Source organism: Balaenoptera musculus, chromosome 7, assembly GCF_009873245.2.
Source record: "Balaenoptera musculus isolate JJ_BM4_2016_0621 chromosome 7, mBalMus1.pri.v3, whole genome shotgun sequence".
Classification (NCBI taxonomy): domain Eukaryota; kingdom Metazoa; phylum Chordata; class Mammalia; order Artiodactyla; family Balaenopteridae; genus Balaenoptera; species Balaenoptera musculus.
Window position 1 is genome coordinate 79689219 of NC_045791.1, and position 25493 is coordinate 79714711.

The following is a 25493-nucleotide window of genomic DNA, read 5'->3' on the forward strand; positions in this document are numbered from 1 at the left end:
TTAATTTTTTGCGGATCTGCCATACTGGTTTTTGTTGTTCTTGTTGTTGTTGTTCTAGGCTGGGCCACGCAGCTTATGGGATGTTAGTTCCCCTACCAGGGATTGAACCTGGGCCCTTGGCAATGAAAGCTCAGAGTCCTAACCACTGGACTGCCAGGGAATTCCTGCCATACACTATTTTCCATAGCTGTTGCACCATTTGATATTCCCACTAACAGTGCACAAGGATCCCAATTTCTCCACGTCTTCAGCAACAATTGTTATTTTCTGGGCTTTTTGTGCTTGTTTTTATTTTATTTTTTTTTAATAGGCAATTCTAATGGGTGTTGAAGTGGTATCCATTTGGATTTTGACTAAATTCTGTTTTGAACCTCTGCATTCACTGACTTGATTCCCCATGATAAGCCCAATCTAATTATACACGATGACCTCTATTTCTTCCTCATGAGACTTGAGCCTGCCTCCAAGAAAAGTGACAGCCACAGAGGGAGATCTAAAGGTAAGTGGGCCTGGGGCCAGCTGCACTTCCTCATCCAGGTCAGCAGGCGGCACTCCCACGGGACTGCCCTGAAGGCTCTGATGACAGATGACAAGGCAGGTCGCTTTTCCAGACCAAAGCAGAGTCCTAGATAAGCAAAAAGGTCTCTTTGTTCCCTGACCCTCTTCCCTCAGTTTTGTCCTCCTCACAGTGTCAGTATCAAGGAGAACCAAGCAGCCTAGGCCACAGCAGTGGTTCTCAAAGAGGATGCCATTGACATTCGGAGTGAGACTATTCTTCATTATGCAGGACAGTGGACAGTCATTGTGACAACAAAAATGTCCCCACCCGCATCTCCCAAGTACCCCCTCCCTCTAGAGATGGGAGGTGCCCAAGTGAGATCCAGGTATGCAAAGGAATCTGGAGATTCCCAGTGTCCACTCACTGGGAAGCTTCTCCCACTCACTCCTGCAAAGCAGCGACCACCAGAAAGAGGACTCTTGTCCAGTTGAGGAGACCCTGGAACTCAGCCAAGGAAAACGTCACAGGTCGCTTTAGGTGACCTAGACGACTCCTCTGAGTCTGTTAATAATCACTTGACAGTGAAAGGCTCGCTTATCAGGAGAAGGGGGAGACGCTCTCTAAAAGCAAGATGAATACTATAACAGAAGAAATATCCCAACATACCCACCGCCCCCCAATCCCGAAATCAGGACTTGAAATCTGAACCTGGTCCCTTCAATGTCCATTTGACCCTCCCTCCCCGCAGTCCCTGCCTTGCCTAGTCCGGCTTAAGGGACTTCACTTCCCTGTGCTGCCATAGCAACCAGGAAACAACCTCCGCTCACAGTGAGAAGGATGGTTCTATGGCCCAGATCTGCCGAGGCGCAAGGCCGGTAACAGAGCAACAGGACCAGGGGACAACAAGGGCACAGGCGAAGGGGAGAGAGAGGTTGCCCAGAGAGTAGACAATCCAGGGCTTGAGGAGTCTGGGTTTGCGGTTTATTTTTTCTCCCGACAAAGACACACACTGTCTAAACTGTGTGACTGGTTGTTATTAAGAAGCTGCTGTATGAGGGGAAAATGTATTTAATAAAAGGCCCAGTGTTTGTGGTCTTCTTGGGCTCACTGCTGAGGTCAGGAAATCTTGAGGTGTGACCAGTTTTCAGCCTTCAAAACCAAGATGAACTGCCCTTGAGAAGGGTGGTCAGAGGGAAAATATGTTCACCCTCTCTCTCCTGAGCCGGGGACACGGGAAGTTGGTCCAGAACAAACAGAAGTTAGAAGTCTATTTTGAACCAGAGGTGAGTCTTACAGCTGAATAAAAGCATATTTTGGGGGTGGAGGAGGAATGTTCTATTTTTTCATTTGGGGCTGAGCCCTGTGTGTTTTGGTTTGTTTTGTTGGTCCAGTGGTGGGGGTCACTGGGATATTGTCCCTCCTCCTTTTCTTAAATTCAAGAAAATAAGATAGCTTGCTTGACACACAGAGATTGCCACTGGGGCCCTCTTCCTCCCCCCTCACACACTGACTTACAGCCTCATTTGCTTTAGACTGGAGGAGATTCCAAATTGTCTAGAATTTGGGCGGTTTGGTACGAGACCAGAATTTCCACCTGTGTTCTAGGCAAGCTGATGGCTGTTTGGTTTTTAGACATCATGCTCTGTGGTTGAAATGCTGAAATGTTCGTGCCAATTCAATGGCTTCCTTGAACCTTCTGGAATTCAACCCCCAGGACTCACATTTAATATAGGCAAACTTTTTTTTCATTTTAGAAGATTTTAAAGAGGTAGCAAAATTCCCTTGTTGTACTGGAATTTTATTTCATTGAATCCTGCCAGGAATAAGAAATCCACTGGGGGTACTTTGAAAATTTTTGGATCACACAGAGATTTCCATTGTTGTTGTAGTTTGTCATGATATTTGACTTTCACTGTATTAAAAGACATATAAATTTTCAAAGGACCTCTGTGGCCAATGGCATTTACTTACTTACAAGATATGTAACTACTTTATAGGCTCTTAAACAGCCAAATTAGGTAATGTTACATAGCATCTAGAATGTATAGAAATTCTCCCTGTGTACAGCTGAAGTGATGGGCTGGAATGGTTTTCTCCTATTTAAACTGCCAGCTGGTCCAGGTCTAATTTCAAAGTTATCTGCTGCCCTTGGTAATCCTGACTACTTACTTGCATACCAGGAAATTTTAACTGGCCTGGAAGCTACACTCTACCCTATTTAAGCCTCCAGGCATAAATGGCTCTCCTGAAAGTTATATAGGGTAAAATAGAATCGTGACCTAGGTTCTACTAACTCGGAGAGGCAGAGAACAAAAACAGTTGCCAAGAAGCGTGAATGTATTCTGTGACACCATGTGAGCAATTCAGAGAAAACCAGTCACTAAAAACACGTCAAACACCTGCCCAAGCAGTATTTGCTATAAAAGAGCCTTCCACTGTGGACCAATCAAGGAGGTTTCTTTCCATTGCAGGATTACTTGAACTGGAAGTCCCCAGAAGATTATATCCTGGTCAGCAAACCGCAGGATGAGGGCAATGCCGACCAGCACATGTGGAGCCTCCTTCTTCCTAAAACATTCAGCACTAGAAAGGGCGCCCTGATCCTCTACTCGGAAGGCTTAGCCATATCAGCATGGACCCCCAAAGAGAGGAGAAAAGGCTCCTACTGCCCCAAAGGCCACAGGAAGAGGCTGGATCTTGAACTGTGCACACTTCAGGACCTCAAAGAAGCCATCCTGGCGTACGGAAGGAGACAGGTAGGCAGAGCACTGTCCAGGGTTCAGGGAAGGCCCCGGTCTGTGTCTCTAGAAATCCAGTTGCAGCTTTGGATATAACCTCTTCGCAGACCCTAGGAAGGTATGAAACCCTCAGACGTCCATTTCTTCATCTCTAAAATGGGATTGTACTCACGGTACACAATTGTCATGAGGCTTAAATGAAATAATCTATGTGAAAGGGCTCTGAAAAGCATAAAGGGCTATATTATTATCATTTTGTGTTTTCCTTTCCATTAGAATGACACAAAGTCCTTTCCAGCATTCAGACAGATCTGGGCTGGCACACGTTTCATCAGAATCCTTGAAGTTCTGTCTCATAGCCACAAGCATCACGATCACACCTCTGATGCTCTTGGCTTTGTGGAAATGAGGAGAACATTTTAAATATTTACCTTGAGCCCTTCAGCATCTGCAGGATAAGTTAATGACTTTCTCCACTCTGAATTTAATATTAAGGGGAAACCCCTGTGCTCATTTTTCTGATTGATACTCTCTAATGTCTTATGAGATGTATACGTGGCCCCTGCTTTATATAATGACACGCATCAGCCCTATGGTTGAGGCCATGAGAGAGGCTGGGACAATGTGTCACTTCGTGAAATTCTAGCTTATAGATGGTGGGTGACTCCCTAGTTTAAAAGTCTCTGCTGGCTTCTCATTCCCCACAGGATAAAGTCGTTAACTTCTTGTACCAAGCGCTTCAAGCACTGGCTTTCTCTTCCATTCCTAGCCGTACCTGCAACTTGTTCTAACCACCGCCATGACTATGGACCCCTCAAGGCCCCACCCATGTGAAGAGCTCACCATTCCACTAACATCCCATGCCCTTTTGTGACTCTACACTTTTGCACATGCTTCTACAGCTGGAAAACTCCTATTCATCCTTCAAAACACAACTCCAATGTCATCGCCCACTGAAGCTTCTCCCACTTCCCTAGACAGAGCTATCCCATCGCTCCCTCCTCTGTGAGCATTCCCATACCATCATACATTGCAGTTCATCTCTTTGTCCAACGGTTACCATCTCCTTGAGGGCAGGAACCACATCTAAATCTTAGTTTCCAGAAAAAAGTGAGTACCCATAAATGTTTGTGAAATGAATGAATCGATCATGCACGATACCGTCAATGTTTTTTAGATCATCCCCCGGTATCATTATTGAGCAATTTATCACCTACCCCACCAAGGCAGAGTTTCCAAAAGGAAAGTTCCTCTGCTCGTTTTCCTCTTTCAAAACACAAAGAAGCTTAATGACCTTGACCAAATGCCCAATTGCCCTTTGTATTAAAAATCATAAATTCTTGGATGAAAGGAAACCAATTGTTGTTGAATGCTTAGTATTATATTACAGCTATTATTTCATTAAATCTTCACAATGACTTGTGAGATATGGTTTTTCTTGCCCCCTTTTGTAGATGAGGAAAATGAGGCTCGGAGGAGTTAAGTGACTTGGCCAAGGTCTCAGAGCTAGTTAATGACAGAGCCAGGATTCAAACCCAAGGCTGCCTACTCTCCAGGGCCAGCAGGCTTTGCACTTCACCCTATTGTCCGTGGACTTGGAAGGCCTCCAGGAGTCTCTGTGCCAGGCCTTGGCGTGTTTGCCCTCACATCCACTCCTCACCCTTACCTTACTCTACTCTGCATCACAGTGGGGTTGACCACAGGCTGCATATAATTCCACAAACATCTGTGTCAACCAGCTTCTAATTGAATTTGCCATTGGAAGACATTGGAAGGAGATTGGAGAGGGAGAAGAAAAAAGCCCGGGTATTTCTCCCCTCCCATTCTACCTGTAGTGGTGAGAAGCACCCGCATCACCTCTGTGGCCCAGCTCCCAACAGACAAGCAGGGCCGCTGTAGCTCCAGGTTCCTCCAGGTGACCCTGCCAGCTCCTTCCTCTGCCCTTTCGCCTAGGGGTCAGACTGGCTTCCTGATGTTACTAATCTCAGTGTTGCCTCAACATCTTTTTGGCTTCTGAGCTCTCTATTCACTTGTGTAACCGATTACCTGAATTAAATTCCTTCTATGCTTAAATATTTAGAGTAGTTTCTGTTTTCCTGGCTGGACACTGATATGTAGGCTGACTTACTGCCCAGAGCAAGAATACCCTCCACAGCTTTCAGATGCTTGTCTATAGGGCTTAAATATTCCAGGTAACAGTGATCTTATTACTTTATAAAGTAGATGAGTCTGTTTGGGGATGGCTTCAATTTTAGTCAGACTTGGGCTCCATGAAAAAAAAGTGTCTGTCTTCCTGAGGTATCCATCTACCGGACTTACAACATGTAACTGTACAAACAGGACACTGTAGTCTCACTCCAAATGAATAGAAGGGAAATGGTGTGAGGACATGAGAAAGGAAAGAAAAAGTTTGGAATAGTAATAAGGCAGGAATTTAAGATTAGAGGACATGGTACATTAAAATAGGAGGAAAAAAACCCAAGAGGGATTTGGAATTAAATACAATGAACACGGGCTTCCCTGGTGGCACAGTGGTTAAGAATCCGCCTGCCAATGCAGGGGACACGGGTTCAAGCCCTGGTCTGGGAAGATCCCACATGCCGCAGAGCAGCTAAGCCCATGCGCCACAACTACTGAGCCTGCGCTCTAGAGCCCACAAGCCACAACTACTGAGTCTGCGTGCCACAACTACTGAAGTCCACGAGCCTAGAGCCCGTGCTCCACAACAAGAGAAGCCACTGCAATGAGAAGCCCGTGCACCGCAACAGAGTAGCCCCCGCTCGCCGCAACTAGAAAAAGCCCGCGCGCAGCAACGAAAACCCAACACAGCCAAAAATAATAAATAAATTAATTTAAAAAAAAGACAGTGAACACCTCAGAAGAGGAGAGCTTTGGAAACTACAGAGCACCATCTGATTATGAAAACTATAGCCTGGCAAGAAACTTTTAAACATAATATCCAGTGCTGGGAAGGCTATGGGGAAATGAGATGTCTCATACATTAGGAGTACAAATTCACATGACATTTCTGGAGGGCATTTTGGCAAAAACCTAAAAAGGGCTAATACTCTTTGATTTAGCATTCTACTTTTAGGAAGTTGCCTTAGGAAATAATCAGAGATGTGGCCAAAGATTTACACACAAGAATGTTTACTACAGGGTTATTTATTACCATACAAAACATTGAAAATAATAAATGTCCAACAATGGGATAGTGATTAAATAAAGTACAGTCATACAATGGATTTGGGGTCAGGCAATAAAATCATGTATTATTCATGAATAACATGAGAAAATACAGTGTATTTTTTAAAAGCAGGTTATAAAATAGTATTCATATTAAAAATAGCAAAGTTCATTAACGTTTTTTGAGTATTTACTATGTTCCTGCCACTGTTATAAGTGCTTTCCATTGCATAACTCAATATACTTTCTATCAATTGTAGGGGTAGGTACTATTATTATTCCATTTTAAAGGTAAGGAAATTAAAGCACAGAGAGTTCAAGTAATTCACTCAAGATTTATACAGCCACATAGATAATTACACCAGCATTCGAAACTAGACAGTGTACAAAACATCACCTCTCGAATATAATCCCAATTTTTAAAAATTAGTTATACAAGAAGGAGGATACACATCAAAATTTAACCATGGGTGGTGGGACTATAAGTCATATTTTTATTCATACATATCCTTTCACCAAACATTATTTTCTTTAAGTCATGGAATTTTTAAAGTAAAAAATTTGTCTAAGTGACATACCCACCAGTGCCATGACAGTTCTGAGGCTGACCATCAAAGATCAAAAAGTGGGTGGTGGCCCCAATCCTGGAAATCTCCGCCCCTTCCCCAAAATATTGATAGTTGGAGTAATCCTTCCCCTCATTAGCCTATGAAATTACCCAGCCCATAAAAACTAACCATGCCATATTTCCGTGCCTCTCACCTTCTGAGATGGCCCACACTCTGTCTATGGAGTGTTTCTCTCTAAGTAAGTCCACTTCTTACCTATCCAAAAAAAAACCAAAAAACAAAACAAAACTATGACTTTGAAGGAGGTAGACAATGAAAGGGAAGGCCAGGTTAACCCTAGAGAGCCAGGTGGGAAACAGAATAGAAACAGTGCTGTAAACTGAGCCCCGCAATAACCACACCATCTGTTCCTCGGGATCAGTATTTCTTCGTCCAAATGGTATACTCCAAGAGTTAAAAACACCACACTCAAAGTAAAAGAGCCAAAGTGGGGAGGGAAATAAAAGGGAGGATGGGTAACCAATAGAGTAGCGCTGCTCACAGAAGGATCTCTCCTGGCTAAACTGTGAATCAGGAAACCTACACAACGCAGGATCCACTCAGACCTGTGAGAATCAAGGCTGTCGCAGGAAGGTGAATTAAATTTTTAAAGCATCTCACACCATCTCCAGTTCTACATATGGATCTAATGACATGCATGTGGCAATCCATCTGGGTTTCATTTTATAGCTCAACACACACCTACTCTTTAACTTTCTTGATGGCCCAACTTCCTAATGAGCAAAGATAAATGCGCTAAATCGAGAGATTAGGTGTCAGAGTTCTTACACTTCTAGATACACACAGATGTGTTGCTTGTTTGGTTTTTTTTAAAACAGAAGGAAATACGGTTCAAACATTCCCAAAACTAAAACCATTCTTCCCGAGGCCTCTAATTCGTCCAGCTTCCCATCACATATTTAAAAATCAAATAGCTATGAAATCTAAATAACCATAATTTGGGGTAGTATCTAAATGATACTCATAATGATGCTTTTGAAGCATAGCAGAAACCTCAAGTACCTCTCAAATCATTGGAAACTTTAAACAATTCTCACATTGTTTTCATATTTCTTATTCTTATATTTTTAAAATTTTGCAAATCCGGTGATATTTTTTACATGTTCACCACGGTACATTGATTAAATAATGTACTAGAAATAATCTGTTTTAAAAATTCAGTTCACAGGGCATCCCATTTCTTTTTTTTTTTTTTAATATATATGCTAGGTATTATTTTTTTTAATTTTATTTATTTATGGTTGTGTTGGGTCTTCGTTTCTGTGTGAGGGCTTTCTCTAGTTGCGGCAAGCGGGGGCCACTCCTCATCGCGGTGCGCGGGCCTCTCACTATCGCGGCCTCTCTTGTTGCGGAGCACAGGCTCAGTAATTGTGGCTCACGGGCCCAGCCGCTCCGCGGCATGTGGGATCCTCCCAGACCAGGGCTCGAACCCGTGTCCCCTGCATTGGCAGGCTGATTCTCAACCACTGCGCCACCAGGGAAGCCCCCCCATTTCTTTATCCCATTGAAGCATGAACAGGATTCAGTTTACTGTAGCTGGTTTCAACCGAGATTGTATTGCGTCTGCCATCTCCCTTGTAAGTGTGATTACATTTAAGAGTATTGTCAACCTTGTTCCGCTGATTCCATACGGCCTAATCTCTCCCCACATCTCAGTACTCAAGGTGCTTAACTCTTTAGTTGGTGTTTTCAGTCAATATACAACCCATGAAGGCACTTTCAGACTACTATTTCATCAAGTACTATTGTGATAAGTTATATTTTTTGAATAAAGTTTATTTTTCCACTCTAATCATAACATCAGCTCATTATACAAAATAGAAAGATACAGAAAAATAGGAAGAATAATAAATTATCCTTTCAGCCAAAGATCAGGAAGACAAAGTTCCCTTTGCAAGTCCTAATCAATTACCTGCTACGGGTTTGATGGTGTCCCTAAGAAGTGCTCTGATGGCTGTCAGCAAGGTTCTAGGAGGTACCAAAGCAGCAAGCGGAGAAAGAGTGGCTTGACTGCACTCATTCTGCCAAGTGCGCTCCATTTGAGCAGCTCCTGAGCAGTTGTACTTACAGCCTTTAATAAACCTAGAAGTAGGAAAGACCAGGAGAGAATCATGGGCCATCCGTAATGATGAGGTCAAAGGTATTGTCAGTAATAGCTAACACTTGTTGAGTGCTTGGTGTAGGCCAGGCATTTAATCTCTATAACCACACCCAATCTGCACAAGCTAATGAGCTGGGTGCCGCCATTAGTTCCATTTTGTAGTAGGAAAAATGGGGGTTTGAAATTAATTAACTTCCCCCAAATTATACATCTAAGTGGTGGAGCTAGAATTGGAGCCTGGACAATTGAGTCCAAAGCCCCACTTTTAGTCCCTAGAGGGCCTAATTTTGAAGATTCCACATGCTCCAGGGAAAAGAAACATCTCTCCTGCTTTAAGTTTTTTTTTTTTTTAATTTTTTTTTTTTTAAACGCATTGTTGGGCTTCCCTGGTGGCGCAGTGGTTGAGAGTCTGCCTGCCAATGCAGGGGACACGGGTTCGAGCCCTGGTCTGGGAGGATCCCGCATGCCGCGGAGCGGCTGGGCCCGTGAGCCACAGTTGCTGAGCTTGCGTGTCTGGAGCCTGTGCTCCGAAGCAGGAGAGGCCGCAATAGTGAGAGGCCTAGCGCACCGCGATGAAGAGTGGTCCCCGCTTGCCACAACTCGAGAAAGCCCTCACACAGAAACGAAGACACAACACAGCCATAAATAAATAAATAAATAAATAAAATTTTTAAAAAAAAAAAAACGCATTGTTTACTTTGTTTATTTATTTATTTATTTATGGCTGTGTTGGGTCTTTGTTTCTGTGCGAGAGCTTTCTCTAGCTGTGGCAAGCGGGGGCCACTCTTCATCGCGGTGCGCAGGCCTCTCACTATCGCGGCCTCTCCTGCCGCGGAGCACAGGCTCCAGACGCGCAGGCTCAGCAATTGTGGCTCACGGGCCCAGCTGCTCCGCGGCATGTGGGATCTTCCCAGACCAGGGCTCGAACCCGTGTCCCCTGCATTGGCAGGCAGACTCTCAACCACTGCGCCACCAGGGAAGCCCAACAGTATTTTTTTTTAAAGGGATCTTGGTCTTCCAACACATCCCTTAAAATCCTTTATTACACAAATCAGAACATAAATCAGATTTTCATTAAAACCAATCTGGGTCGTCAGGTAACATGTTCAAGTAAGCCATATATATGATCCAGTAGGCTTGGCTTTATGTATTTCATCCATTGGTTCCCTTGTATACCCACTAGATAGAGAATATTTATAATAACGGCTAACACTTAAGTAATAGGCTAACACTTAAGTAATACTATTGTACCCATCACCATTCTAAGCACTTTATACTTATTATCTCATTTAATCCTCACAACAACTTTATGTGTACTTTTTATTGTTGTAAAATATACATAAAATTTACCATTTTAATCCATTTTAAGTATACAGTTGAGTGGCAGTAAGTACATTCACATTGTTATACAACCATTACCACCATCCATCTCCAAAACTTTTTTATCTAGCAAAACTAAAACTCTCTACACATTAAACAGTAATTTCCTATTTTCCATCATTCTACTTTTTGTGTCTATGAATTTGACCACTGTAAGTACCTCATATGAGTGAAATAATACATAGTTATCCTTTTAGTATTTTGTGATTGGTTTATTTCATTTAGCATAATGTCTTCAAGGTTCGTTCATATTGCAGCATGTATCAGAATTTCCTTTCTTTTTAAAGCTGAAAAATGATTCACTACGTGTATATACCACATTTTGTTTATTCATTCATCAGTCTATGGACACAAATTGCTTCCACGTTTTGGCTATTGTGAATAATGCTGCTATAAACCTGGATGTACAAATACCTGTCGATGTCCTTGCTTTTAATTCTTTTGAGTATATACCCGGAAGTAGAATTGCTGTATCATATGTAATTCTATTTTTTGTTTTTTGAGGAACCGCCATACTGTTTTCCATAGTCGCTGCATCATTTTACATTCCCATTAGCAATGCCCAAGGGTTTCAATTTCTCCAAATCTTCAACAACACTTGTTATTTTCTGTGGTTTTTTTAAATAATAGCTATCTCAATGGGTGTGAAGCGGTATCTCATTGTGGTTTTGATTTGCATACCTTAGTAACAAGTAATATTTAGCATCTTTTCATGTGCTTATTGGCCATTTGTGTCTCTTCTTTGGAAAATTGTCTACCCAAGTCCTTTGCCCATTTTAAAATCAGGTTGTTTGTTTTTTTGTTTTTGAGTTGTAAGGGTTCTTTACACATTCTGCATATTAATCCCTTATCAGATATATATGATTTGCAAATAATTTCTCCCATTCTGTGGGTTGCCTTTTCACTCCTGCTAGTGTAAAACTTTTGATGCACAAAAGTTTTACATTTTCTTTCTTTCTTTTTTTTTTTTTTTTTTTGGCCACGTGGCATGCAGGATCTTACTTCCCCCATCAGGGATTGAATCCGTGCCCCCTGCAGTGGAAGCATGGAGTCTTAACCACTGACTGCCAGGGAAGTTCCAAGCTTTATATTTTCATGAAGTCCAACTTATCTATTTTTTCTTCTGTTGCCTGTTCTTTTGGTGTCATATCCAAGAAATCATCACCAAATCCAATGTTGTGAAGCTTTTCCCCTACATTTTCTTCTAAGAGTTTTATAGTTTTAGCTCTTAAGTCTATTCTACTTTGAGTTAATTTTTGTATATGATGCAAGGTAAGGATCCAACTTCATTTATTTTTGCATGCAGGGTATGTACTTTTATCATCCTTATTTGACAGATAAAGAAACTGAGGCACAGATGGGTTAAGTAATTTCCCCAAAGCCACACAGCTAGTAAATAATGGAGCCAGGATTCAGACTGAAGCAAACTGAGCTCTTAAAGAAACTGAAGCTTAATTTTTTCTGTTTTCATTTCTAGTTGTTGTATCTTCTTTGCTTTTGTGACATATGGCTGGTCAAATCTTTGATGCTAAACGGTTTGGTTGAGAATCAAACCCTGTTACAACATTGTAACTATGGGAAAATTCAGACCACTTTATGATTCTCTTCTTAATGGCTTGATACTCAGGAACATATGGCCACCAAAGATATGTGGGAGAGACAGTATCATTTGTACAGACCCTCAGAAATTAAACCTGCAGAGCAAAGAGCTAGCTGAAAGTGGCAGTGTTTACACGAGGCTGATTAAAGTCAGGCTGGGGCTGAGAAGACTTTTCAGGCACAGCTGCAAGTGGACACACATCTCTCCCCTCCCACCTCACCCTCACCTCAACTCTGGTTGCACTCACCTGGCAGCCCCAAGTCTGGCTCCAGGCACACCTGCACAGGTGCAACAACAATGGTGGTTACCCTCTGTTCTAATAAGGCTTGGCCTTTGCCAGGGCACACTAACTCCGGCAAGCCTGACCAAGGGACAGGAGACACCAGCTGTGCTCCTCCGGAGAGAAGGACTTCTGACTGGAGTGGGCAGCTCGAGGTACAGGTGGTCAGCAGGAAAGTACAGACATTTGGGGGATTTCTATTCCATTGAGCTAACATCTTGAATAGTTATTAAATAGTGCCTTGAACATTGCCTGACACATGGCAAATTCTCAACAGATAGTTGTTAGATGAACATATAAGTTGCCAGGATGTGGCGGTGGGAGGTCATAACCTCTACCCAGCAGGGCTGGGTGTACAATGTGGGCAGGTAGGCAGATTTGTGCTCCTGTGATACCTGATACAAGGCAGCCCATGAGAGGAACTAGACTATAATTTATTAATATGCTGTCAAAGTATAAAGATGGTAGAGACTGAGATTGCTTCCTACTAGGAAAATCTAGAGTGGCATCTTGGAGGAGGTAGAATCTGAGCTGAGTCTTGTGGTAAAAAATAAATGGACAGCGACCCTCTAGGCATAGATCAGTGAAAGCCCAGAGGGGAGAGCGGGCAAAGTCAGAGTAATTAGACAGGTGTGGCTCTTACCTGGAGAAGTGGGTGGGGTCAAACTACAGAGGGCTTTGCCTGCCAGCCCTGGGAGAGCTGGATTTCTCTCTTTACCTCTCTGTTGACTCCTGCACACAAAGGCTGCCCACCCTCTGTGGTACAATGACAGCTGGCGATCTGGGCATTTCTTGTCTTCCTGGGGACACTGGCACCCTGCCACCGCATATCTGCTGGGCAAGAGCACTGCACACACGGGCTCCTTCCATCTTCTGAAAACCCTTGCCTGCCAGGACCGAGGTGGGGTGGCCATGACAGCCAGTGTGGGGCTGCGGACAGATGCAAGGGCGCCCCTTCGCCCCTCTGCACATGGAGGCCGGGGGAGCACCAGGAAGTTGGCGGGCCAGAGCAAGTCCCTCGTTAGAGGAAGCACTCCCGGTGGAGTGTGGGTAAGAGACCCCTCTCCGCTCACTAATTACTCATTTCAGAAGAACCAAAAGCTGGGGTTGATTAGCAAAGCCAAGGCAGGCCTGAGACGTCTGGAAACGTCGGCAGCCAGCCTGCTGCTATCGTTTATTTCCCTGTTCCAGAAACTCCCTTCCTGGCTCCCTTCTGCCTCCTTGTATGTTTCAGACTAATTTTGGTGGTTAGAGGTTCAGGATAATGTTGGAGAAGGAATAGAAAAATATGGAGAATGTATGCAAGGGTGGAGGGTGCAATAAAATACATTAATTTTTAACGTGTTTTCCATGTATGATATAATCTATTTTACTGAAATTTTGATTCCATAAAAAAAGAGAGAAGAAAAAACTACCTGTAATCTTATGCCCAACACCCTAATACTTTTTTTTTTTTTTTTTTTTTTTTAAACTTTGGGTTTGTTTATTTATTTATTTATTTATTTATGGCTGTGTTGGGTCTTCGTTTCTGTGCGAGGGCTTTCCCTAGTTGCGGCAAGTGGGGGCCACTCTTCATCGCGGTGCGCGGGCCTCTCATTATCGCGGCCTCTCTTGTAGCAGAGCACAGGCTCCAGACACGCAGGCTCAGTAATTGTGGCACACAGGCCTAGTTGCTCCGCGGCATGTGGGATCCTCCCAGACCAGGGCTCGAACCCGTGTCCCCTGCACCGGCAGGCAGACTCCCAACCACTGCGCCACCAGGGAAGCCCCCTAATACTGTTATTAGAATTTTAATGTATTTTCTTCCAGTCTTTCCACCATGATTATACATTTGTAAAATAAACTTTTATGGGATTGTAGTGGTACTATACATGCTCTCTAATACCTTGCTTTTTTCCGCTTAACTTATTATTCTACATGTTGGAAATGAGTGAATAGATTTAACCCTGAGTGAGCTTTTTGGTAACCTAAGCAGGCCTGCGGCCTCCCGCAGTACTTCAGTTAATCCAATGAGATGTGAAATTTATGAACCAACTTCACAGGCATAATTTGAGAAATTACGAACAGGAACCAGAAAACTAGAAAAAAAAACTTAAAGAAGCTGTGGTAGGCAGAATAATGGCCCCCCAAAGATGTCTACAACCTAATTGCTGGAACTTATGAATATATTAGGTTATATGGCAAAGGGAAATTACGGTTGCAGATGGAATTAAGATTACTAACCAGATGGCCTTAAAACAAGGCGGTTATCCTGGATTATCAGGGCAGGCCCAGTATAATCACAGGGATCCTTAAAAGCGGAAGAAGGAATCAAAAGAGAGAACCAGAGAGATGGCAGCATGAGAAGGACTCAGCCCAATGTTGCTGGCTTTGAAGATGGAGGAAGGGGTCACAGGCCAAGGAATGCAGGCAGCCTCTAGAAACCGGAAAAAACAGAGGAACAGATTCTTCCCTAGAGCCTCCAGAAAGCCCTGTAATACCTTGATTTTAGCCCCGTGAGACCCATTTCAAACTTCTGACCTCCAGCACTGTAAAATAACAAATTTGTATCATTTAAAGCCACTAAGGGCACTTCCCTGGTGGCGCAGTGGTTAAGAATCCGCCTGCCAATGCAGGGGACATGGGTTCGAGCCCCAGTCTGGGAAGATCCCACATGCCGCGGAGCAACAAAACCCGTGCACCACGACTACTGAGCCTGCACTCTAGAGCCCACAAGCCACAACTACTGAAGCCCGCATGCCTGGAGCCTGTGCTCTGCAAAAAGAGAAGCCACCGCAATGCGAAGCCCGCACACCGCAACGAAGAGTAGCCCCCCCTTGCTGCAACAAGAGAAAGCCAGTGCACGGCAACGAAGACCCAATGCAGCCAAAAATAAATAAGTAAATAAATAAATTTATTTAAAAAAAAAAATCCACTAAGCGGGGAATTCCCTGGTGGTCCAGTGGTTAGGACCCAGCGCTTTCACTCCAGGGGCCCAGGTTCAATCCCTGGTCAGGGAACTAAGATCCCGCAAGCCACACAGCGCGGCCGAAAAATAATAATAATAATAAAAAGCCACTAAGTGTATGGTAATCTGTTAAACAGCAGTAAGAAACTAATACAGAGGCCAAGATCAGCTTTCAAACTCAAGGCAAAAATGTATCTAGATGTGCCAAATTCCAGGATAAGGGACTCCCTAATTCTTCTCGGCAACTCCCTGCCACATTGAGCAAGTGGCTGAGTAAAGCTACAGAACCAAGCAGGTGCTTCAGAAATGCCCCCTACTGAAAAACAAGGGACTCTTATCCAGATCAGACAGGGCGTCATGCCATCTGCACCAGGGCTACAGCATCTTTTATCACATTTAGAGGGAAGTCATTGGAAGCAAAGATTTACAGGAGGAAATGAAGTTCCAATTCATCCAGAAAAAGCCTTGGATCTAATGGCTCCATAGACCAGGGCTTAACACAGTGCCTGGCACGTAGAAGGTGCTCAGCAAATTTTTACTGCATGACCAAATGAAAAAATGGAGTGAGTGAAAGAACTTAAGTCATTTTGTGTCCACTGCCCTCCCTACAACTCCCTCTCTCATGTCCTCTGGAAAAAGCCTCAAGATTTATGTGGGGCTGAGTTTTTCAGGCTCTTTTTGTACTTGAAGTACTTGCCACATAAACTGTCCAGACATCAAGGGCCAGGTGATGCTCTGTGCTTGGATTCCAAGCATTCATTTAATTAACAAATTCTGAGAGAGTAGAGCCAATTGAATAATAAGCCATGCTTTTTTTTTTTTTTTTTACCTTTAGTCAATTTATATATTAGTTATCAATCTGCCTTATTTGTCGCTTTTTCTCCAGAGAAAAAGCAGACTCAGATCACAATCGGTTCTTCAGTCAAGAGTGCTGTGATTGATTGGTGATGTCTGCCATGGACAACAGGGATGAGGAGAGATGTCAACACAAGGACCACGTGTTTGCTATTCTTGTGCTTAACTGATTACCCTTAGAGAGTTTCTGCCTCATTTAAGTGGTTATGATATTAACTTGTCCACCTTAAAGGATTATAATGAGGTGAAAATTATTTGTATAAGATAAAGCCCTAGCCAAGTGTAAGATGTTATTATTCACATTTATTTCCCATGATGTCTTGCATAGTGACTTTGGCAGGTAGGTTCCCAGAAACTTCTCCCTGGCTGAAACGAAATGCAGCAGAGCCAGATATTTTCAAAATGCCATGCTCCTCGTGAACACAGACAGAGTTTGTCTGTCCCATTATTCATATTGCAGACATTGAATGTTGATGCTGATTTGTCGACCTGGCTTTCTCATTGCCATACGGGGCCACTTTTTAAGATACTAAAATGATTTCCACAGGCTGAACTAAATGATGTGTTTTCTTTTGAGGCTCTTTATCCTTTTCTGGTGTTCTATCTCAAGATGGGATCTGGTATTTCTCATTTCTCCTTCTCCTTCCAACTGCAAATCCACAGGGGCCTTTCAGAGTTTTGCTTGGTGGGCTCTTGGTTTATGTCTGTTGGCCGAGGCATCTGTTTCTGGTGCCTTCCAACACCTTCCGGGAGTCTCCCGGATTACTGATGAGGATTGTGCTAGCCCGCCTGTATCACTGCGAGGCTCCCAGCTCAACAGCCATGCTGTTTCCTGACTGGTGTCCCCACAGAGAGAGCAGGACAGAGCCTGGCAGCCAAACCTCCACTTCCGGAGCCAACCAGAGAGCCAGGGCCTACGGCGGATCCAGCCTGGGTATTCAGCCAAGAGATACCTCCGCGGCCTCCTGCGGACGTGGCCCCCTGACACCATGTACAGGCTCCAATGTGCAGGTCAGTGGGGACGTGGGAGGAGGTGCACCTTGAGCCGCCCCGCCTCGTATTCTGGTGTGAGAGTGTGTTTTCCATCAAGGTCTGAAACAGCAGAATTTCAGGCCCAATTCTGTGTTAATTGTGCCATCGCACCTTTCGCCCGTCAGCTTCCCCCACGTGTGCGGAGGGAGTGCAGCCTGAAGTCTTGCCTTCCCTCTACTGCCTCTCAACAGTCTCACGTTCTGCATCCCAAGCAGAACGTGCTTCCCAAGCTTCCCCATGCAGAGACTCCAGATGCTCCAGTGCAATCCCAATCTTTTACAAGAGAAGGAAAAAGAGGCCCAGAGGAGCAAAGTAATTTGTCCAAGGTCATTCAGCCAAAAGCAAAGCTGAGACCAGAAGCCAGATCCTCCCCACACCCCAGGGGCCACCCTCTTCCCAACATCCCCTACTTCCCCTTCAGAGGGACCTCAGATCCCCCAGGACGTAGAAATGTTAGGCCTTCTCCTCAAAGAAGGTGGCTCTCCAGCACAACCCACCCAGGAGTGAAACGGACACCCCGCTGCTGAACAGAGACCCCAAACACACTCTGTAATGGCTTAAAAATAAAAACAGGCAATGGTTGGGAATTAGAGTTGCCAGATTTAGCGCCTACACACGTGCACATACACACAGAGGCGCGCACAAAAAAGTTACACTTGTAATATTTGGTACATATTCCTACTAAAAAAGTGTTCATTGTTTATCTGAAATTCAATTTTAACTGGGCATCCCGTATTTTTTTTTTTTTTTTTAATTTATTTATCAGTAATAGTGGCTCACGGGCTTAGTTGCTCCGTGGCATGTGGGATCTTCCCAGACCAGGGCCCGAACCCGTGTCTCCTGCATTGGCAGGCAGATTCTCAACCACTGCGCCACCAGGGAAGCCCCGGGCATCCCGTATTTTATTTGGCAAACCTATTGGGGAAGAGAGGCGTGGGCAGTAGGATTTGCCAATGCCTACTCAGCTAGTTGCCATCTCTTCAGCACCAACAAACAGACGGGACCAGAGGAAAACTGACTTTCTTCTTGCTTTATAGGTTTACTTCAGGAAAGGAGAGAAAACAACTCTCTCCCCAATAAGTGATGACTTGAAGGAAAATGAGAGATGTGGGTTTGTCCAGTAATTGGTTTACCCTTCACGGCCGACCCACGGTTCCAGGCAGTTCCATTTATCTAACACTTGTAAGAAAGAGCCTCTTAACCAGAGATATGTTTATTGTTGGGTGGGGCGGAGGGCAGAGCAGGCCACCGCCCCATGGCCCAAGCCCAACATCTTCAAGGAGGAGAGCCCCTCTTAACATCAAAAAATGTCTCAGACCCTTCTATGAAAGTCATGTAGCTACAATGTGTGGTTTAAGGAAAGGTCCATGTGTACGTGCATTCTTGGGCCTCTTGCCATAATTCCTCACCAAAGGCCTTCTTGAGGGTGCGACTCTCAAGCTGGAGGAGCAAAGACAATACTGGGATATGAGATCATTGGCCCAGTGGACTCTGCCACCCCCTTCCTTCACATCTCAGAGCTCACCACCTTTGTGATGCTGGTATGTTCTCTGGTCCCATCTTTCCACTCCTATGATAAATCCTCACCACCCTTCAGGCACACGTCTTCTACAAAGGCTTCTCTGACAAATCCAGCCAATGTTGAGCTCCTCATTTTCTGGCCTTATATAACACTGACACTTGGGACCACACACGTAGAGCACAGGAGAGCTTTGTCTCTCCAACAGACTATTAGTGCCTTTAAAAAGGACCCATGTCTGGTTTTTCTGTATCCACCCTACTGCCCAGCAGAGAGGTGGGACCATTGATAAGGCCTCAATAAATACTTATAGAATGGACTGAAAATCATGGGGGTTGCAGAAGCAAGCAGGATATATCCAGGAGAAACCTTTAGATTTCCTCCCGAGGCAGGAGGTGCCTTTTACCCAACCCCAAAGAAGCAGCCATGTTTCTTCCACGAGGGGGACCCAATTCCTGGGAATGGTGGAGCGGAAGAAGTATATATGTGGCACAGGACCAGAGGCACCCAAGACACTAGACAGAGAACCCTCTACGGCTTCTATCTGATTTTTTAATCTCTCGCATCTTCTAGTTGTCTTCCTTAATGGGCAATGTCCAAAGCTAAGACAAATGCAAGTGGGGAACCTTGTAGTTATCAGCAAGACCTCTAGGCTGGCAACCATTATTTCTACCAATAACTCCTGACCTACTCTTCAGGATACATCAAGGATTCTGTGCTGCTCCAGGAAAGTCAAATTAATGTACCAAGGAATCTCAGGCCACAACAGGATCTTTCAGGTGTACCCCCCAAATACCATCTCCTGCCTGTCTTCCCTCCATTTTGGATTCAACCAGGAAAATCTTTGGAACAAGGTACATGTTGATTTTATCAAACCAGACCTCAAATACTTGGATTTTTAACAGCTTAAAATGAAGTTTTCCAAAATAAGGTCTAGGAATTCTGGGTTTCATCGTCCTCATCTGTAAAATGAGGGAGTTAGTCTAGACCAGCACCATCCAATAGTACTTTCTGCAATGATGGAATGTTTTATACATATATATATATTTTTATACATATATATGTGTATATATATATGTGTATATATATACATGTATGTATATATATGTATATATATAAGCTGTCCAATTCCAATATAGTAGCCATCAGCCACATGTGGCTATTGAGCACTTGAAATGTAGGTAGTGTGACTGTGAAAATGAGTTTTAAAATTTTATTTACTTTTAATTAATTTACATCTAAATAGCCACATGTGGCTAGTGGCTACTGTATTGGACAATGCATATCTAGAGTCTAGATTTTAGATGATTTCTTACATCTTTTTCACTCTAACACTCTTTAACCTGTGGTTTTGTGGCAATATCATAAGAAAAAAGACAGGCTTTGGAGCGAGAAATCTGGCTGTTCTGCAATGGCTGTTCTTTCTCTTACTAGATGTAAGATCTTGAGCAAATCACTCAACCTCTTTGAGCTTGTTTGCTTATCTCTGTAATGGACATAATAAGGCCTACCTCGTTACTGCACAGAAAATTATTGTGAGCTGTCTGTAAGCTGTTCAGTACTATGGAGGTTCTACCTGTCAATATTATTCTTGGGAACTTGAAGCATTAAAAGAGCCAGATTTGCTTTGCTAAGGGAGATGGGGAAAGATGACTGGATAAAGATGACTGGGCAAAGAATAGGGTCTTGATTAGTACCAGAGTTTTTGAGAAACGAGAAGGAAAGGACAAGAGCCTAACATAATATAAAGTTAATTTTTCTGAAATGAAAAAGGAATTTTCCAGAAACAATAGTTGTGCCTAACCAAGCCCTGTACTTGCAAAAGGATCTAGTCAGGATAAGTAGAGAATCTGATCTATCAAATGGAGTGGAGAAGAACATGGCAGGTTCTCAGAGCCCGGTGCTATAAACATGCCCACCATACACCTCCCTTGAGTCTAGACTCCATTATCAAGGAATTTTGGTCATAACCTTGTCCAATAGTTCATCTATGGGAAACATGCTGGTCAGGCAATTGTATTTCTCTTTGTAATTATACCCCGGTCTATACATCAGTCTCTATGCACTTTGCTAATGTGGGTCAACATCCCGGAGACCAGTTGATTCTGAGGCACTGATGAGATCAAGTTTCTGGGCCATCCATGTCCTAAGATCAGTGAACTCACCCAGTAATCCTCCTGTGCTGGAACCTTCTGCCCTTCCCCAGGTGGCACCCCACCTCGCCATTGCCTAATGCCTTCTTGCTTCAAAAATTCTACTGTCTCCAGTTAATATCCTTAGACTTTGATGCCCTAAGATCTAAAAATACTGGACTGTGGACTACAGTACTTCCACTTGAGGGTGGATCAACACTGCACACCTAAGGAATCAAGTGACTTCCCTAATTGATGCCATATATGGAGGAGTTGTCACAATCAGGCAGAAACAGAGAGGCAATATTAAATAGTGATTAAACACGTGGCCATTAGCACCAGATTCTAAGCCATGTGACCTCTCTGGGCCTCAGTTTCCTCATTTATAAAATGAAGATGACCATACCCACCTATACCTCACAGGATTGGATGTGGGACTTAAACGGGATAATGCAGTATCTGGCTCATAGCAAGTGCTCAATAAATGTTAGTTATAGACCTCCCTACTTTGTGTTTTTTAAGCATAATTGTAATGCCCAATTGCCCATGATCACAGGGACCAAAAATCAACTTGTAAAGAAGGAAAAATAGCTCAGAGACTATAGCTTGAACCCTGACTGATGGTTTATTTGTTTTAACTTTATCTCCCCTTGGCCTCCCTCTCCTTGCCAGACACTGTATTGGAGAAAGTAGCAAAAGTCCTGGCTGCAAATCTCAGATCCCCCAACAATGTGATGTTGGCTAAGTCACTTATGCTTTGTGCATCCTTAGTTTGCTCATCTGTAAAATGGGAGTAGTGGTGTCTGCGTTCCACTCTCTCTGGGTTGTTGTAAAAAACCATAGGAGAAGACACCGGTAAAAAAGCTCTCTAAGAGCTCTAAATTACTACCCCCATGCACACTATTTGGGTAATCTGAACCCATATTTGAGATAGAAAGAGACCAAGTTGCATGGTCTCCTTTCAACAACTGAAACTTCCAATACCTTGCTTGCAAACCTGTTTCTGTTAAGCATAGATAAATGAGCCAGAGATGATGTTTACTGAGAAGAATCTTGGTTTCCCTCACATAGATTGAGTCATATATTCAATATCACCTGGGATACAGCTAAAGGGAAGAATGCCTCTCTATATCCTCCCGCCCCAGAGCACCCTGCCCCAACTTAGCCAGTCTGCCATATAATACCATTCAGCAGGTGAGTGGCCATTTGGCCAGAGTTTCACTTCCTCTACCCTCAGAAATGCATTTGGCTCCCTGGTGAATCTGACCAGGAAGGATGGCTCTGAAGTCCAGCTTGACCCCAAAGGATCGTTCTAGAACACACAGAAAGGTCTTTAGTGCTACATCCTATATGAAGTTGAGGCTTTCTTGGGAGCAGGCCTAACGTGGCCCTGGACCACCCCAGATTCAAGGGTTCCCTGGGTCACTAAAACCTGAGCAGTCCCCCTGAACCTACGCCTGAGTCTGTACCTGCCCCACCAACACTCTCAGCATCAGCTCAGACCCAAAGTAGCCTTCAGGAGCCAATGGGCAGAGGAAAGGGAGCTGCAGGGAGGGAGTAGTCCCACAGATAAGCTCTTGGCTCTTGACCCAATGACACCAAGGATGAGAATGATGTAAGGAATGACAAGGGTTGGGGAGTATGGGGGACAGTGGGGCTGGCTGGGAGCCTCCAGAAGCCCAGCGCTCCAACATACACAGAGCCCCTGAGGGCTTCCAGTGCCTCTGGTTGAAAGACAGCCCCGCATTGTTCCACGGAGCTGCAAGCAGAGAGTGGAGGTGTTGCTAAAGCGGCTCCAAACAAGGAAAGTTTGCCAGACTGTTTCAGCAATAAATCTACCTTGAGTAAGTGATGAAAATAGCTGCAGGACCCTTTAACCATCGATGAAAGATTTGTTAACTATGCTGGAGTCATCTGTTGACTCAGATCCTTCCTGAGGGTTATGCAGACAGGGTAAGTGCAGATTGCTAAGCAGTGCATTTGTCTGAGTTTTTCTACAAGTAAATGAACAGCAGACATCCCAGGAAATCAAGTGCTTCAGACTGAGCATCTCAGTGACAACAGAGCAGGGCTGAAGGTCACCCCACCATCATCACACCTCTGTTATCCCCTAGTCCCTCACAGTTTACAAAGGGGTGTCATATTCATGATCTTATTTGAGCCCCAGACGACTTTGCAAGGAAGCGAGAGCAAGAAATCAGTATCCCCATTTTACAGATGAGGAAACTGAGTCCGTGAAACAGACTCAACCTTGAGCCTCGTGACTCTTAAAGCAGTTCTGTTCCACTGACCTGGCTGCCACTTCCGTGGAGGCACTAGCAGAAATACAGTAATAAGGAGGGAGGAGGAACAAGGGCCTTGATCGACACTTTTGCTCAGTAAAGCAAGAAGGAAGGCAGTTTGGAAGCAGCTAACAGCATCATACCCATCTCTGGGCTTGTGAAGTTGACCCACTGTTCACCTTTGCAGGTCACCAGGGCCTGGATGAAGGGGAAGCTGGGGCTGGTGGACACGTGGACCAGGGCTCTGTAGCCAAGAACCACGGCAGCCAGGGGACTCGCTTGCCACCACTCAGGAAGCAGCCCTGGCAGGAAGATGAAACCCAGGCAGAGGTACCATTTCTAATGGGGTCCCCTCTGTCACTATTCTTCTTGACTTTAGAGGTAATGTTCCCTCCCTTCACCATTTCTTGGGGTCCTCCAGAGAAGAGAAGAGTACTTTGAGCCTACTGACCCCTGTTTCCCAAAGTGTCACCTGTGGAACCCTAGCATCGCCAGATGCTCCATGCAAAAAAAGGGTTTCTTGGCCAAATACATTTGGGAAATGCAGCACACCATGTCCTCCTCCCAGAGGGTCACAGTGCACATTTGACCATGGAACATAGGTAGTTCTATAGGTAAAGTGGCTGGTTTAGCTTTAACTCATGGTTTTCCAATCTTACTTAACCACAGATCCTCCCTACACTCTTCACCCCATCTAGGCAGCTCTAGTCTTCTCTAGAAAAAAGAGCTTTTTTGGCCTTAGAGCTGGAAAAGCCTTGTTTTGAGTCCTGCATCTTGCTAGCTGTGGTGACTAACTTACTAACTTTGAACCTGAATTACCTCTTCTGTAAAATGGAGCTGTTATCATACACACCTCCCAAGGTTGCTATGAGGATTAAATAAGTTAAAATGTAAAAATGCTTTCTAAACTCTAAGGCCCGTGTGTGTGTGTGTGTGTGTGTGTGTGTGTGTATACAAGGTGACAGTGGTTCAGAGAAATGTAGACAACACGTGCTCCTATCTTGAATAAACATGTATGACTTACAAGCAGGTCATACGCCAATGAAACAGGAAAGGGGGAGAAGAGAAGTACCACCTAGTGGGAGAGAAGAGACATTTTATGATGGATAAAGACAATGATACTAGCGTGAATATACTTAATGCAGAACTATAGACTTAAAAATGGTTAAAATGATAAATTTTATGTTATGTATATTTTACTACAATAAAAAAAAGTTTGCCAAAAAGAAAAGACAGTGATACTAATGCTTGATTTTTAATTTTTTGATTTTGATTTTTAATTTTTTTGCAGGAAAGCACTATATGTCAGGCATGGTTAAATGTCATTCTCTCTATCACCAATAATAAAATGTTTTATTATAATAAACATCATGAAATATCTTGCCATTATAACCATGTTTTTCTTCCCAGGCTGCTAAGGAGATTTCATCCTTGGAACCACCAGTCTAGCCACAAGGTCTGACTGTTATAGGAACCTGCTCTGTTCCTTTACAAAACCTGTTTTCAGGAATGTGTATCTGTCGTTCCCTAGGACACGTCAAAAGGGAATCACCGTTGTATCCACGCTTCAAAGGAAAGCCACCATGAAAAAACACAGCAAACCTCCAGGAGGGCCCTTGGGCATGCCCGCATCGATCATTCTTGGCTCCTGCGTGACAAATCCCACACGACATTCTATGGAGTCGCCTTCCGCAACAGGAAGGCAGATCTCAGCGGTAAGAAGCCGAATGTCTTGCTTGTTGATCTCGGTAGACCTGATCCTGCAGAGAGCACTAAGGCAGGCTGAGTGTCACTTCCTCATGCCACTCACCTTAGAAAATAACTGCCAAGTCCAGCTGGAGGTAGGAATGAGACCAGTCCTCGACCGCACACATTCCGCAGTCAGACTGCCTGCGCTCAAATTACCCCCACTTACTACCTGTGACCTTGGGCAAGTTATTTAATCTGACCAAGGCTCCATTTCCGCATCTGTAGAATGGGAATAATAATAATACCTCCATAAGGCTATTATGGGGATTCAGTTAATGCATATAAAATTCTTTGCGGGCTTCCCTGGTGGCGCAGTGGTTGAGAGTCTGCCTGCCGATGCCGGGTACATGGGTTCGAGCCCTGGTCTGGGAGGATCCCACATGCCGCGGAGCGGCTGGGCCCGTGAGCCACAACTACTGAGCCTGCGCGTCTGGAGCCTGTGCTCTGCAACAAGAGAGGCCGCGGCAGTGAGAGGCCCGCGCACCGCGATGAAGAGTGGCCCCCGCTCGCCACAACTAGAGAAAGCCCTCGCACAGAAACAAAGACCCAACACAGCCAAAAATA

At 44.2% G+C, this 25493-nt stretch overlaps 1 protein-coding gene across 1 annotated transcript in view; it reads left to right on the forward strand.

Moving 5' to 3' along the window:
- The first annotated feature begins 1698 nt into the window (after nt 1–1698).
- KIAA2012 (KIAA2012 ortholog) overlaps nt 1699–25493 on the forward strand; it is a 116026-nt gene continuing 92231 nt past the window's right edge. The window contains exons 1-6 of the mRNA XM_036858251.1: nt 1699–1782; nt 2971–3255; nt 17067–17226; nt 19465–19620; nt 23368–23510; nt 24712–24895. Coding sequence (XP_036714146.1) covers nt 1699–1782; nt 2971–3255; nt 17067–17226; nt 19465–19620; nt 23368–23510; nt 24712–24895 — 1012 coding nt within the window. The remainder of the gene's footprint in view (nt 1783–2970; nt 3256–17066; nt 17227–19464; nt 19621–23367; nt 23511–24711; nt 24896–25493) is intronic.